This window comes from Pelobates fuscus, chromosome 2, assembly GCF_036172605.1.
Source record: "Pelobates fuscus isolate aPelFus1 chromosome 2, aPelFus1.pri, whole genome shotgun sequence".
NCBI classification, from domain to species: domain Eukaryota; kingdom Metazoa; phylum Chordata; class Amphibia; order Anura; family Pelobatidae; genus Pelobates; species Pelobates fuscus.
The window spans coordinates 395,688,178-395,703,571 of NC_086318.1; the positions used below are offsets into that span (position 1 = coordinate 395,688,178).

At 39.2% G+C, this 15,394-nt stretch overlaps 1 protein-coding gene across 1 annotated transcript in view; it reads right to left on the minus strand.

Moving 5' to 3' along the window:
* Positions 1-2,215: 2,215 nt before the first annotated feature.
* The window catches only part of PPP2R5A (protein phosphatase 2 regulatory subunit B'alpha), a 127,116-nt gene continuing 113,937 nt past the window's right edge, over positions 2,216-15,394 (minus strand). Inside the window, exons 8-13 of the mRNA XM_063443850.1 lie at positions 12,168-12,221; positions 11,255-11,305; positions 9,948-10,067; positions 8,007-8,134; positions 6,102-6,203; positions 2,216-4,067 (exon numbers count right to left, since the gene is read on the minus strand). Of these exons, the coding sequence (XP_063299920.1) occupies positions 3,932-4,067; positions 6,102-6,203; positions 8,007-8,134; positions 9,948-10,067; positions 11,255-11,305; positions 12,168-12,221 (591 nt within the window). The 3' untranslated portion in view covers positions 2,216-3,931. The remainder of the gene's footprint in view (positions 4,068-6,101; positions 6,204-8,006; positions 8,135-9,947; positions 10,068-11,254; positions 11,306-12,167; positions 12,222-15,394) is intronic.

The following is a 15,394-nucleotide window of genomic DNA, read 5'->3' on the forward strand; positions in this document are numbered from 1 at the left end:
TTGCTTGAAAATGAGTCGACTGAGAAATGTGCATCCCTAGGAACCATCTGAATTAGATCCTTTCAGAAGATGTATAGCATGCAGTGACTTGCATGTATAGGTTACGATTCAAATACAATCATTTGAATTTTATTTATTTTAAATAGAGGGCCAATGTGCCCATAATGAAGCATGGAGTAAGCCAGTTAACTCCATTTGCTTGCAACATCTTACCGCGCGCAGCAGTGATCTTAGGCTAGCTTCTCTCTATTAAAAGTGAGGGTATTATTTGCAGTGAGTCTCTCAAGACTCCAACAGCTGCTGCCGCTGCCAGCTGGCAAGGGGTGGGCAATGATTTTGTCAGCTCACATATGAAATACCAAATAAATATTTGTTAAGGCATAATAGGAGTAGGAGTTCTATGGCTTCGATTTACTGCCAGCATTAAGACTCCATATTTGTATACAAAAATTTCCCCCTATTATATTTTACTTGAAACGTTTTTCCCTGTTCTTGTTTATAGGAGAATTTGTTTGCACCATTCTACTTCAATTGTGATATAGTTTTCATTGTATTTACAAAATCTTTGTGAGTTATTACGAGATATTGTGCTTCCTAGTTACTGCATAAAACACTGGTTGCTATGCAGTATCTAGTACGCCAACAAGAAATATTCACGTCTTTATAAAGTACAGAGAAACTAGCTCTAAAAGCCTTAGAAGTTATTCTTGCATGAACCGTTGAGTAACCTAGTTGCTACAAAGAAGCACTGAAGGTTATTCGGTATTCGCAGGGCTTTAGCAAACAATGAAACGAAAAGCCTTGCAAGCTAAATTCGCTGTCCTAGTTACCACATATAAACACTTGCTACTATGTATAATCTAGAATGCTGGCAAGAAGTATATGCAGAGCTTCAGCAACTACAGGAAAACAATATTGGGAGTAATTTATAAAATGGAAAATTAAATTTCTGTTAAATGCAGGTGTTTTAAAAAGGGAAAACCGACTATAATAACCCTCATATAGCCACAATTCCTTTAGCCTGAGCACCTAAATTACATCTGCACACACAGTAAGTGAAAAATGTGTATTCATAGAGCACTATTGTAGCCGTCAACTCCAGTCATGCCCTGGCAGCTGTAATACTGGCTGAACATCAAGGAAGTCAATATACATTTATAGTGCAGAAAAACAGTTTAGGTTCATTAAAGATTCCATAGTGGTATTTATTTTAGAATTCATGATGGCTACTAGGTGGGTTCCCAACAATGATGCAGACACACAACCATTAACACAGATATCTCATTTTGCAGTGTGTTTGGAGGCATTGTGTCTTAGTATCAATTACAGTGTAGCTGTCGTTATGTTCACCCCCCACCCCTCAAGTCAAAGTAGTAAATCACAAGATCTTTTAGAAGAAATAGTTTTTTTTTTTGTTTTTTTTAAAGCTGTCACTACTTTGATTGCACATAAAAATATAGGTTTCTCTTTTTTCAGGGGGAAAAAAACTAGGCTTATAATATTATTGTGACAGGCACACTGTATAGATAGAATTGCATTCCTTACTAATATGGTACCATGTCATGTCTGACATGATAGGTAAACGTTAAAAGAATTCAATAAAAGGAACAGTCCAAGCACCATAACCACTACAGTGAGCTTCAAAATGGTTTGACTTCTTAAATGGTTTCTCCCAGAGACTGCTCCCTGTGAAGCAGATAGAAGTGTGTTCTACTTACCTGAACCTGTCCCTAGGGGGCAGTTATTCGCCCAGCTGGTCCTCTTCAGAGCCAGGAGCAGACAACAGCCAACTCAGTACAGCACTGACGTCTGCGAGATCATACGCGGGATCCTCCACAGATAAAACCAATTCCCTGCAGCCACTTTAAACTTACCTGTGAACCAGAACAGTTTCCTTTTTCCTCAAGATGAAATTATCAGGAATGATGATCTCTGGTCAAATCCAGTATGTAGAAAGTATGTAGAGCTGCCACCTCACTGTCAAATTAATACATCTTTATGAAAATCATTAGTATAGCTCATCAGGTGCATGAGGAAATAAAAAGTAATGCCCTTCGAAAAATCAAAGGTTTTGAAGGGACACTGTATTCACCCAGACCACTTCAGCTCATTGAAGTGGTCTAGGTGCAATGTCCCGAGTCCCTTAAACCCTACAGTGGTAATTACTGCAGTTTCTGAAAAAACTACAATAATTACCTAGGGGTAACTTCTCCCCTAGTGGCGGAGTAATCCCTAATGCGAGCGCAGCCATTGCTGCACTTGCACATTTGGTCTCCCTTGCCGGCTGACATTGGCGGGGAGGAGCCTGACCCAGTGCCAAGGGACATCGGCGTTGGATTCAGGCAAGTGACTTAAAGGGTTTTAATCCCTTCAGCCGCGCGGGAGGGGGGCACTGCAGTAGCCTACAGTGCCAGGATGGGTTTGCTTTTCTGGCACTATAGAATCCATTTAAGGACTAGATGTATATAGTGGCTGTTTGCCTGAAGCCACTCTAAGCATAATCTGAGACATATATAAACATTTCTATCTTAGCAACATCAATGTTTTATGCTATCCATGTAAAGTGGCAATATCTTTGAAACAAACTCACTATATTAAGATGTAGTTGTTTTGGTTTCTTTTGCTCCTTTTACTGAAAAGATAGTTAAACCAAAGCTTTGAAGTTGGTTCTGTTTTAACACCTAATGCATTCTTCCAAAAACCAAACTGCCCACTCCGTAATTTATGTGAATTAACCAATGTCTTACTAAAGATCACCCACTTATTCAAATTCCAAAGTGCCAAACATCATGCTTGCTAGTCTTCCAAACAAACATATTCATGTTTGGGTTTTTTAAAGTACAATTTGTAAGAAAATACTAGAGGACAAAAGTTCACAAAACCACACTGAGAACATCACTAGTACTAGTCACCCACAGCGGAATTATTTGCATAGCTGATCACCATTCCCAAGTGGGAACAGAGCGACTATATCATAGTCTGACAGCAACACATACTGCTTGAGCATTTATTAAGCAGGCTTACATGGTTTCAGCCGCAGTAGATCTCACACCAGTTGATGCTGTACAGATGTATTACTGTCTTTTCTGGCAACAAATGGATTAAAGTTCATTTAAGATGAGAGTCCCAAACAATGAATTGACCTGTAGGAGGACTTGCCTTGGATTGAATTCCTAGGGTTTCCTTAAAGGGCACATTAAACAATTTATTAATAGGTTTATGTTACACACTATAATTAACTTGCCCCGTGACACAAAGAGCTATAGGGTAGTTTAAAAAATAAAAATAAAGTACCTTCCTTTTATTTTATTTTTTTGTGAAGATAGAAACAGCAGTGCTAAGAGCCATGTTTTGTGTTTTGTTAAATCTTGAAATCAATGACTGCAGCAAAGAGATAGACATGTAAAATGCAAAAGTAATGTACATAGCAGACTAATACACCTATGTGCAACACAATCAAAAAAACAAACAAAAATATATATATATATATATGTCAAAGAATTCAAGTCATAATTCTCACCATTCCCAGAATTAACGCACTCATATTATAGGTTATAAAAAATTAATTCTCCCCCGTAATCACTGATTGAGCACAGAACATTCTACTGCAATGATGTAACACAGGGTTCATTAACAGTGAGTGCTGGTGGGCAGAGTAACGATGCTTTGCAGCAAGTGGCTCCATCCTCAAGTACTCAAAGAGCTTAACCCCCTTTTTTGTTAAAATACCTCCGATTTCTTGCCTTGCAAAATATCCATGGTCGTCCTAACAAAGGGTTAAGCCACATTGCATTTTTCTTGACCCTTGGAGAAAATGTGGCTTTGTAGTATATGGAGAGGATTTTTTTTTTTTTTTTTAAATTTCTTTTACTTTTTCAGAAACCATGTAGAGAGGAGTATGGCTGTGAAGCAGAGGTGGTTGTCATGTGGTTTACTTGGCACTTGCATTGTTCTGTAGGCTTTGCACACTTAAAGTGCTGTTCTGCTGTTCAGCCAGAGCCTTCTTCAGCTGAAGATCATCAAGTTTCCTCCACAACTCTTCACGTTCCAGCTCTTTTTTCTTTTCTCTGAAGGAAGTAGACAGTCAGTTGCGACAACGTTCTAAATCCATTTGCTTTCCACACGCAAACATATACAGTTAAAAATATCCTGCATAATATGTACAATATAAAATATACCGTGTTTATTCACAACGTCAGTGGATTTGAAAAAATTTCTAACGCTTGCCAATTTTAGCCCATTGTGATTTAGACTTTGTAGTTTAGTGAGGCCAATAAAATCCCAAATAAAAATATGTTAAAAAAACCAGCTACCCTCAAATTTTATAATATGTCATGTTTCTTTTGCTTATTTAAAAAGGAACACTGTGTTAAACGCTTCATCCCACAAAGTGGCTAGAGTGTCTAGAGTCCCATTGCCAGTGCTTTCGTTTAGCATTAAACCATTAAAATATGAGTTGCCAGCATGCCCATCCCCTCTATGCTGCTCATGAAAATAAAGAAGCATTAGCCTGAGCAGCAATGGCAAGCATGTGTGCCATCTGACCGTTTTCATCCTATGATATGGCTATGGAAATGTATAATCTTGGCCATAGCCATATCATATCTTCCATGGGAGCTGGTCTGTAGAGCCTCATTCAGTGTTAAAACTGCTTGAAAAGGATTTAAGACTGGATGGAGGGAAAGCATGATGAAATGTCAGGCACCATAACCACAAAATGGTTAGTGTCTCAACTCCTTTTAAGGCTCCTCCATTTATTTTTTCCCCGTTTATAAAGGTCAGTGTTATTGCACCAAGAAATAAAAACCTGAATTTTTTTTGCTCACTACAGAGAAGTTGCATCTAATACAATGATGTTCACGTTTAGATATTTGTTAGGCTGAATTATGGTTAAAAAGAACAAACTGTGTTAAAAAAAAAAAGTGGTAAATATGCAGCCAAAAGGCATGATAAGGTCCATCTTTCAGCAATGAGTGAAATGTCTGCTGTACACTGTGATTGCACACTAACTCGCCAACATATGGATAAATACTACACCATAAACCAAAAGGATTGTGTCTGGGTGTGCTCAGTGAGATGCATGCCAATTATGGATGCAACTGTGGCAACGCTCTGAGCTCACGAGAGGAGAACCTGTGGTGCTGCAAGTTAGAGCTCCCCCAAATCATCTCTCGTCCCTCCCCTGCCAGCCTTTACCAATTACGCTTTCAGAAGACAATGCGCATTTAGTAGATATTTTCCCAAATTGTGCATGTGGAAACCCCAACCAAAATATGATACTGGGATGGTAATGACTATTTGCTTCGTCAATTGACCTTGCTCACACAATAATAAAAACCAAGTAACTATCTTACTAATAGCATATTATCGTTTAATGATTTGTGAGAATATTTGTAAATTTATCTTTATGATAAATATATTTTCAGGAGCAGTTAAACATTAAGGTGAAAAAATAAATACATTAAAAAAAATCTAGTCCATCGGGAGTAACCTTACACATCCCTGTTAATTGGGGGAGGGGAAGCACAATTCCCATGACTTGTTAAAGGACCACTCTAGTGCCAGGAAAGCATACTCGTTTTCCTGGCACTAGAGTGCCCTGAGGGTGCCCCCACCCTCAGGGACCCCCTCCTGCCCGGCTCTGGAAAGGGGAAAGTGTTTAAAACTTACCTTTTTCCAGCGGTGGGCGGAGAGCTCTCCTCCTCCGATCCTCCTCTTCTCCTCCCCGTTGGCTGAATGCGCACGCGCGGCAAGAGCTGCGCGCGCATTCAGCCGGTCACATAGGAAAGCATTCATAATGCTTTCCTATGGACACTTGCGTGCTCTCACTGTGATTTTCACAGTGAGAATCACGCAAGCGCCTCTAGCGGCTGTCAGTGAGACAGCCACTAGAGGATTAGGGGGAAGGCTTAACTAATTGATAAACATAGCAGTTTCTCTGAAACTGCTATGTTTATAAAACAATTAGTTAACCCTAGCTGGACCTGGCACCCAGACCACTTCATTAAGCTGAAGTGGTCTGGGTGCCTAGAGTGGTCCTTTAATACATACTGCACACATTTACCATAGCAAGTAATTTTTACAGAAGTACAGACACATACCTTTGTCTTTCTGCTTTGTATGACCCTGTAAGTTCATCAAATAGCTTTCCATTCATTTCCATTAAAGTTTTCAGCACGTTGTATACCAGAGCTACAATCGTCCTAATGGAGAAGATTGTTTATTTATTGTACTTTTCTTACAAAGCCATTATAAAAAAAAAGGGCAGAACAACATTTACATTTTAACATTGGATAATTTTATTATAGGGCCTTTGACTCAAATGTATTTTACATTTGACCAAAAGAACATCCTGGTCCCCTTGAAACATATAATTCACATAAAAGAGGTCCCAGTATTGGTGTTCTGTTGGACAATTATAAATGAAATCACACTCTACCCGGATTTATTTGAACCATGGGGCAACAATGTGTACACGGCTAGTTTAACCTGGCTTATATTAAAGGGACACTTTAACACCAATCATTGTAAGCTTAATGAAGCAGTTTTGGTGTCTAGATCATGCCCCTGCAGTCTCACTGCTCAATTCTCTGCCATATAGGAGTTAAATCACATTGTTTATGCAGCCCTAGTCACATCTCTCTGCATGTGATTTACACAGCTTTCCTAAACACTTCCTGTAAAGAGAGGTCTAATGTTTAAATTTCCTTTATTGCACATTCTGCTTACTTTGGAATTTCTTAATTACGAAGCAGGAGATTGATACTAACTTGGTGTAAAAGTTTTTAATTGGAAATTAAACCATATTTTTTTCAAGCAGGCTGTGTCAGTCATAGCCAGGGGAGGTGTGACTAGAGTTGCAAGGCATGGTCTATACACCAAAATGGCTTGATTAAGCTAATGTTTTGATGGCAATAGTATTCCTTTAAGTAACCTGTACTGATTCATTTGTGGTTTATCCTTTATCTTATAAGTGAAAGAATAAAAGACCTCTGCAGTTATCCATTTTATTTTTGTTTTTAACTACAATACTGTAAAATCCAGTTCTTTTAAGGGGACAGAGTGAATAGATAATTATTTTCCCTTTGCAAAAAGAGAATTGTTAAGGCAGAAGCCAAATTAATATTTTTGCTTGAAATGTGGTCCCAAGGGATTGACTTTTGACCAGGTACCATTGCCTAGTTAATGCATAGGCAACCTTCGGCACTCTAGATGTTTTGGACTACATCTCCCATGATTCTCTGCCAGCATTATGGGTGTAAGAGCATTAAGGAGGATGTAGTCCACAACATCTGGAGTGCCGAAGGTTGCCTATCCTTGGCTTGTTCTATTTTGTGGAAGAGTGCAGAGAAAACAGTCATTTCTTTTCAAGCACACTACATCCATAAAAAAAAAAACAACAGATTATGATGGTCTGTTTAATCCCCTCATTAGTGCAGAATAATAAGATGGGAAGGTGGAATCCACACACAGACAAATACAGATATGCATGAATTTCGTGTGTAAGAAAAATTAGAGGCAGGAGCTCCAAACAAGCTCATAATACAAGATAACACATATGATACAGCCTCAGACCAATCCTTAAATAAAAAACATCTCATCTTTGATGGCAGAATAAAGAAAGAAAAGAAGAGGTGCAAACTGAATTTCTTCACTATACCAAACGGAAAAGGTTAAAATATAGGCTTAAACAACCGGAGATTATGCAGAACTGTAGAATTTTTTCAGAAAAAGCCATTTTGCCCTAAATTCTGTGTTTAGGGAACAAACCACAACGTGGTACACACTTTTATAAAAACACTACTGGAAGCAAATAGAAGGCTGCTGTGGGCCAGGAGTCGCCAGTCAAATAATTATGAATTTGAAAGCAACATTACTGCAATATACAAAAACAAACAAAAGACTGGTGATGATGTTTAGGTCTGGGATTGGTAGTCATTTCAATTTTATTATTTACATTTTTTTATTACAGTAGTGTGAAAAGTAAAAATAGAAAATATACTTACGGGTTCCAGTGTTCTTTGGAAATTTTGTACAAGCTACCAAACATGATTGGTAGAATTCTGTCAATGTTCTCTTCAATGAGGCTAAGAATGTATTCATTGTTCCAGAAGTACAAAGCCCTTTCGGCAACCTGGAAAAAGATATTGCGTTTGTAGTAAACTTCTTTCTGAGCTACAATTAATTTTCTGAAATGCAGAGGAAGGGCATAACTGCCTTCTCCTGTATTAAAACTTGACACAGTTTATCAATATCTACATATACTGGGAAAATAAGCTACTACTGTAGGAATAGATGTGCAACTAGGTTTGTATCTGTGCACATTTGATTACTATCAGAAAAAAGTACACTTAAAAGGCAACTAAATTTTTGATGCAGAATATTGTAAAGCTCATTTATTATTTCAAATTATGCTATTCCATATCTCCACCACTGTATTCTACAGTTATCTATGCAAAATGAGAATAAAAACAGATAGAATTATTCACATCCATTAGGCCCATCCTGATTTTGGACATACACAGCAGTGATAGCCAAATAACAGATATACAATATAATTAGGTGGACTGCAGTGTTTGCCGCATTAGCAGCCTTTAACTGCAAAACATTTTTATAACAAATTGCTGTACCCAATCTTGGATTCTGGAAATGCTATAATAACCATTGAACGTATATTAATCCTAATATCTTCTTGCTTTTCTGTAGCCCAACAATTTTTACGATACTTAAATTATAAAACAGAATAAAGAAATGTGGACTAGCAAAAGGTCAAGCGAGTTGTAATCCACTTGGAGGTTACCCTCTATACGATCTCAGAGAAAAGAATAACAGGCTCCGTGTTTTACAAATAATACAATTTAGACATCTTTTGTGCCTTTCATTTAAAAATGCCCTCATGCACAGGTCAAGAGTAAGTGAAACACACAAGAGTAAATCTGGTATTATAAAGTCCCAAGTAATTAAGTAAGTAAAAGAATAGAATATCTTTAAATGGAACCATGAAATTGGACGAACTATACTTTGCTAAGTCACCAATCGACAAGTACTCCATCATCATAGAGAAAACAATCCAGGGTGCAACAGTGATGGAAGTGAGGCTCTCCCAATTTATGCATGGAAACGAATGGCAGTGTTTGTATGACAGACACTGTTCAATTCAATATCATTGTTTGGACCATGGTGAAAATAATTTCACACAAACCCCTCCCACTCCCAAAAAAAACACAAAACACAAACAGTCCTGTCCCATCAAGAAAAATACACAAATTTAAAATCAAATTATACATTTCATGGAACACTCAGCTCAAACATACATGGCTTGTTAAAAGGGTTTGAAATATTCCACTGTTATTATGATCTTGCACTGCAATGTAAGTAATGGGTTTTTACGGTAACACTGCCAAGGAAATACTGCATTCATAAACCTTCACTCAAATTGTGAGTCTATAATCCTATGTTATTTTCTCTCCAAAAAGTACAACCAAACTATAACTTATCACAGTGTGATCTATGATGTGTCACTTAGTATCTTGAGATAATATTGAGCCTCACGTGATGTAACATTCCCAGGTACCCTGTACACATCTAAGGCTGCTAACAGCCCATATGAAGCAATTGTGGGGAGCAGGCAGCAGGCAGACAGTGAATCTCACTTGAAAATAGGAAATTGATCTGGAAGGCAAGGAGCACAAGTTGGCATTTTAATAGAATACTTGAATTCTGCAGAAGACTGGACACAAAAATGCTCGCCATTTAGTTATCTTCTCTTTACTCTTAGAATTTTCCATTTCCAGTTCTTCTTTCTTACATAGTTCGTTCACATTCACCAGGCATGAAAAATAAGTGCATTCTATTTCCAGAATTGCACTTGCAATGGTATTAATCCAAATATCTGGATGAAACTGCGAGAGACTCAACCCAAATACAACGGAAATCTATTTACCAACCTGAAAATGAGAACTGGACACACACTTGGATATTTGTTTGAACAGATGTTCTTGAATCTTTTTAAACTGTGTTGGCTCTATCACATCCAATATTTCTTCTATTTCACCTAAAAACATCACCTATACAGAGAAAAGTTTAAGTTAGAAAAATAGGAAATGGCTAAAGCATCCGAATACTTTACATGGTTAAACAAGCAATACAACAATCATCAATATGTATGAGGATTATTACATATGAAAGTTTGTGTTGGAATTTTAGCACAATTACAGGATGCCCAAAGCCAACAGTATAACAAAATATTTCATTTTAAAAACACAAATTCAGTCTCACAGAACCCATACTCTCCCACTGAAAACCACTGCCTAAAGAACCTAGTCGATAGCCAGCTTTTAATACCCTAATGCTCCACTGGTGCAACATGGGAAATGTAACCCACAACAGCTGGAGTGGGAAAAAACAAACAGTGTAACCAATATTGTGCTAGCAAGAACTTTAATAAAAGGAGAAAGTACTTGAATGTGCCCACACAGCTGCACTGAATACAAATTAAAGAGACACTGAAGGCTAGAGATGGCACCACTCCCCCTTAATAAATTATAGAAGTGAATCCCATCATGTTTGGTCATGAATGGCTTTACTTGGTGCTGTTATAGGAACTAGTAGTATAAGCGTGTGAAAGTTACTTAAGACCTGGTAAAGAGGATGCATACAGTTCTAAGGTGCCTGGAGCATCCACTGAATTATTGATTGCAATAGTAGCGAAGAAAATCCAACTGCTACTGTCTACTTCAGAGGGCAAACAATCCCCAAGTAAAGAAGTTCCATAGCAATACCTGGCAGTTTATTTACATTTCGTATTCTGTAACTAGTAGAGTAATACAATTTGGTTTCCATTTCAATTTATGTTCATTTAGTACAGTGCCCCCAAATCATTCTTAATGCGTAACTACAAAAGCTCTGTATATATTTAAATAAAAGTGCCACAATGTGGAATAGGAAAGATAAGTTGCCATCCATAAAAAAATGTAAATGGCTTTAAAACAGGCTTCCCCAAACTCCGGCCCTCCAGATGTTGCTAAACTACAACTCCCATGATTCTATGAATGAAATAGATAGGCTGAGAATCATGGGAGTTGTAGTTTAGCAACATCTGGAGGGCTGGAGTTTGGGGAAGCCGTCTTTAAAAGAAAAAAGAAATAAATTTACATTATAGTCCCCAGCATATCTGTACACTACAATGCAAGTCAATTGGTTTAAAGAAACGTTTTAAAGATTATGAGGTCTCAAGAATAAATGCTAATTTTACCTCTTTTTGGCTGCATGTTTTAGGCCAGAACTTCAATAATCCTCTAATAACCTAAATGATAAAGTAGATAAAAATAACAATAAATACACAAGTTTGCAAAGAACATATAAACACGGATGGAAAAAAGCCATGAAACTCAAGCTCCTACAGGAAACTCAAATATATAAACATTATCGTTCACATTTCAATAATTCTATAAGTTCTATATAAATTTCCCTGGTAAACTGATAAAAGGTCACGGTTGTCTGGTTAACAGGACCAGTGGGCTACTAACACCATGACCTCTACAATAGATTATAGTAGCTATCTATGGTCCTTCAAGTGTCCCTTTAAGGTCATTTGAAGCAACAGAATGGTACTACCCAATTCCCTATCCAACCAAAATCAGCTAGAGGAAGTACATTTACTGTATGCATAAGTCAGCTTGCTATTCTGTACTACAAAAACATAAAATTATATCTTCTGGGTTCAAGGTACTTCTGTTCAAACATGATTGTTCTTCTTGAACGAAGTGTTCTTGTTTTTCCATTTCTCCGGCTGTCTATGTGTATCAGAGATCTGTGCAGTAACTGTAGAAAATGCGTGGTATGATATGCTCCTACATAGGAGTACTTTCTATAATTAGTACAGCTAGTTCCAAAACATGGTTATTTTGAAGCAGTGACGCCCACTAAAAATGAAGAGCACGTTTATTGCTTTCTTTCTCTGTGATTACACACTGTTGCTTTTGGCTGTTCTTTCCTCAAGGTGATTAGGTCACTGGGAATGATGAAGATTTTCTCTGCTGAACGCTGTCCAAGACATTATCAAACACTGTTTACATTTCATGATTCAAACACAAAAAGTGTAGAGGCCATTGCAAAACCAAGTAAAAAAATTACTGAAATACTTCTACAATTAAAATCATACTTACTGGTTCTGTGAGTGTTGTGTCCTTCTCCAAGAACTGAACAACACAATATGCTAGCTTTAGGGAAAGAAAGGGAAAAGAGAGAGAACCTTTTAGCATCACAGATAATATACTCGTGTTAGTGTAAATGCCAATGCTTTGCAGCTGCACAACAACATGGACTGGAGGAAGTAAATTATGTAACGAATGTACAGCTTATTTGTTTCCCATTTGTCAATTAAGATGGCGCTGCACATGTGCAGTACAGTTTTGGCACATAAATAACAGCTTTATGAAAATACTTTCAAGGGGACAAGTTTGCTCTTCAATCATGAGCACTGTATATATAAACAGATCAAACAATTATTGCAAAAAGCTCTGTCCACTGCTTTTGGCATTTAGGAAAGGAAGCATTAAAGGACAAATAGAACAGGTGGGGGGTTTATTAAAGTATTCTTAAGTGTTGGTCTGTTATTGGTTTGAACTAAATTGTTCTAAAAATGTCCAATGTATGTACTTTTCTAAACGTTCAATCAGGCTTGACAAATTTGCTTGGAATCTAGGAGCCAACTAGAAAAGTTAAGAGCCAGAGAAATCAACGCCAAAAATACAATTCTTAAACACTATAGAACTAGAGCCACCAAAACCACTACAGCTTAATGCAGTTGTTCTGAAGTTTATATCCTGTCCCTGAACGCTTTTCAAGTAAACATTGACTTCTCAGACAAAAGGCAGTGTTTACATTGCTGCCTGCTAACACCTCTAGCGACAGTCACTCAGACGGCCTCTCGAGGTGCTTCCTGGGTCAGTGCTTCACAATGTGCAGCACCTATGTTAAAGTTCCCTATAGAGATGCATTGATTCAATGCACGTCTACGAGAAGTTAAATTGGCGCAGTGGCATATTGCCGTGCGTGCGCAATAGTCTTCCAATGCTTTCCTATGGGGAAGCATTGGATTGGCGGAGATCATCAAGATTAATAAAGAAATAGGCAAATGGTGTGAGGGGGCAGAGTGAGAGCATAAAACGGTCTTCTTCATGATGAACTAAACTGGAATGTGATATCACTTGCTAAATCTTACCTAAACGTAAATTAAAATTGAGCCTCACATGAAAGAAAATGGTTAACAAGCTACAGGTATTTTCAATCTTTTGTTCAATTGTGTATTTTCTAAAGAAGGGACAGTCCATTTTTTAAACAACACATAACAAAACATACAGCAAGACGTATGTAAAGAAATATATGAACTAAACTTGTATAACTACCGTATATACTCGAGTATAAGCCGACCCGAATATAAGCCGAGGCCCCTAATTTTATCCCAAAAAACTGGGAAAACTTATTGACTCGAGTATAAGACTAGGGTGGGAAATGCAGCAGCTACTGGTAAATTTCTAAATAAAATTAGATCCTAAAAAAAATTTATTAATTGAATATTTATTTACAGTGTGTGTATAATGAATGCAGTGTGTGCGTATGTGTGTGTGTATGAGTGCAGTGTGTGTGTGCATGAATGCAGTGTGTGTGTGCATGAATGCAGTGTGTGTGTGCATGCATGAATGCAGTGTGTGAATGCAGTGTGTGCAGGGCCGGTGCAAGGATATTTGCCGCCGTAGGCAAAAAATTTTTTGCCGCCCCCTCCCCCCCCATATGTCCTGACTTCCCCTCCTCCTCCCTCAGTGGTCCTTACCTCCCCACCCCCGTGTTCCTTCACTCACCCCCCCAGTGGTCCTGACTCACCCCTCCCCCAGTGGTCCTTACCCTCCCCTCCCCTAGTGGTCCTTACTTCCCCCTCCCCTCCCATAGTGGTCCTTATCCCACCCCCTCCCTCCCATAGTGGTCCTTATCCCCCTTCTCCCTCCCATAGTGTTCCTTATCCCCCCCATCCCTCCCATAGTGGTCCATATACCCCCCCCTCCCTCCCATAATGGTCCTTATACCCCCCTCCCTCCCATAGTGGTCCTTATCCCACCCCCTCCCATAGTGGTCCTTATCCCACCCCCTCCCATAGTGGTCCTTATACCCCCCCTCCCTCCCATAGTGGTCCTTATACCCCCCTCCCTCCAATAGTGGTCCTTATACCCCCCCTCCCTCCCATAGTGGTCCTTATCCCCCCCTCCCTCCCATAGTGGTCCTTATCCCCCCCTCCCTCCCATAGTGGTCCTTATACCCCCCCTCCCTCCCATAGTGGTCCTTATACCCCCCTCCACCCCATAGTGGTCCTTATACCCCCCCTCCCTCCCATAGTGGTCCTTATCCCCCCCCTCCCTCCCATAGTGGTCCTTACCCCCCCCCCTCCTTCCCATAGTGGTCCTTATACCCCCCCTCCCTCCCATAGCGGTCCTTATACCCCCCTCCCTCCCATAGTGGTCCTTAACCCACCCCCTCCCTCCCATAGTGGTCCTTAACCCACCCCCTCCCTCCCATAGTGGTCCTTATACCCCCCCCCCCTCCCATAGTGGTCCTTATACCCCTTTTTTTTTATTATTATTTTTTTTTTAATTATTTTATTTCTTATTTTTTTTTTTTTTTCGTCCCCCCTCCCTGCTTGATATATGGCAGGGAGGGGGGCTCTCCTTCCCTGGTGGTCCAGTGGCAGTTCAGTGGGGGGAGAGGGGGGCTGGCAGAGCTGTACTTACCTGTTCTGCAGCTCCTGTCAGCTCTCTCCTCCTCTGCGCCGTCCGTGCAGCTCCTTCTGTCAGCTCACAGTGTAAGTCTCGCGAGAGCCGCGGCTCTCGCGAGACTTACACTGGGAGCTGACCGAGGTGCTGAACGGACGGCGCGGAGGAGGAGAGAGCTGACAGGAGCTGCAGGAGAGGTAAGTACAGCTCTGCCAGCCCCCCTCTCCCCCAGTCTGTATTATGGCAATGCAAATTGCCATAATACAGACTCTGACTCGAGTATAAGCCGAGTTGGGGTTTTTCAGCCCAAAAAATGGGCTGAAAAACTCGGCTTATACTCGAGTATATACGGTACTTGCAAGATCTTTATAGATATATCTTAAACTGATCTATAAATGGCAGAACTCAAGAAACACCCAGCAGTAAATATGTTGGTGAAGTAAAATGTAGGAGGCTGACACTAAACATTTTAGACATGATGTGTGCTTGCAATAAAGTTAGTAAAACATTATTACAAGGCACTACCACACACAACAAACTTGCTGAAGTGATTTGTGGGTGTCCTTTTTCAAAAAGGGCCAATTTAAAAAAACAAAATTATAATAATAAATAGTACATTTAGAAATTGA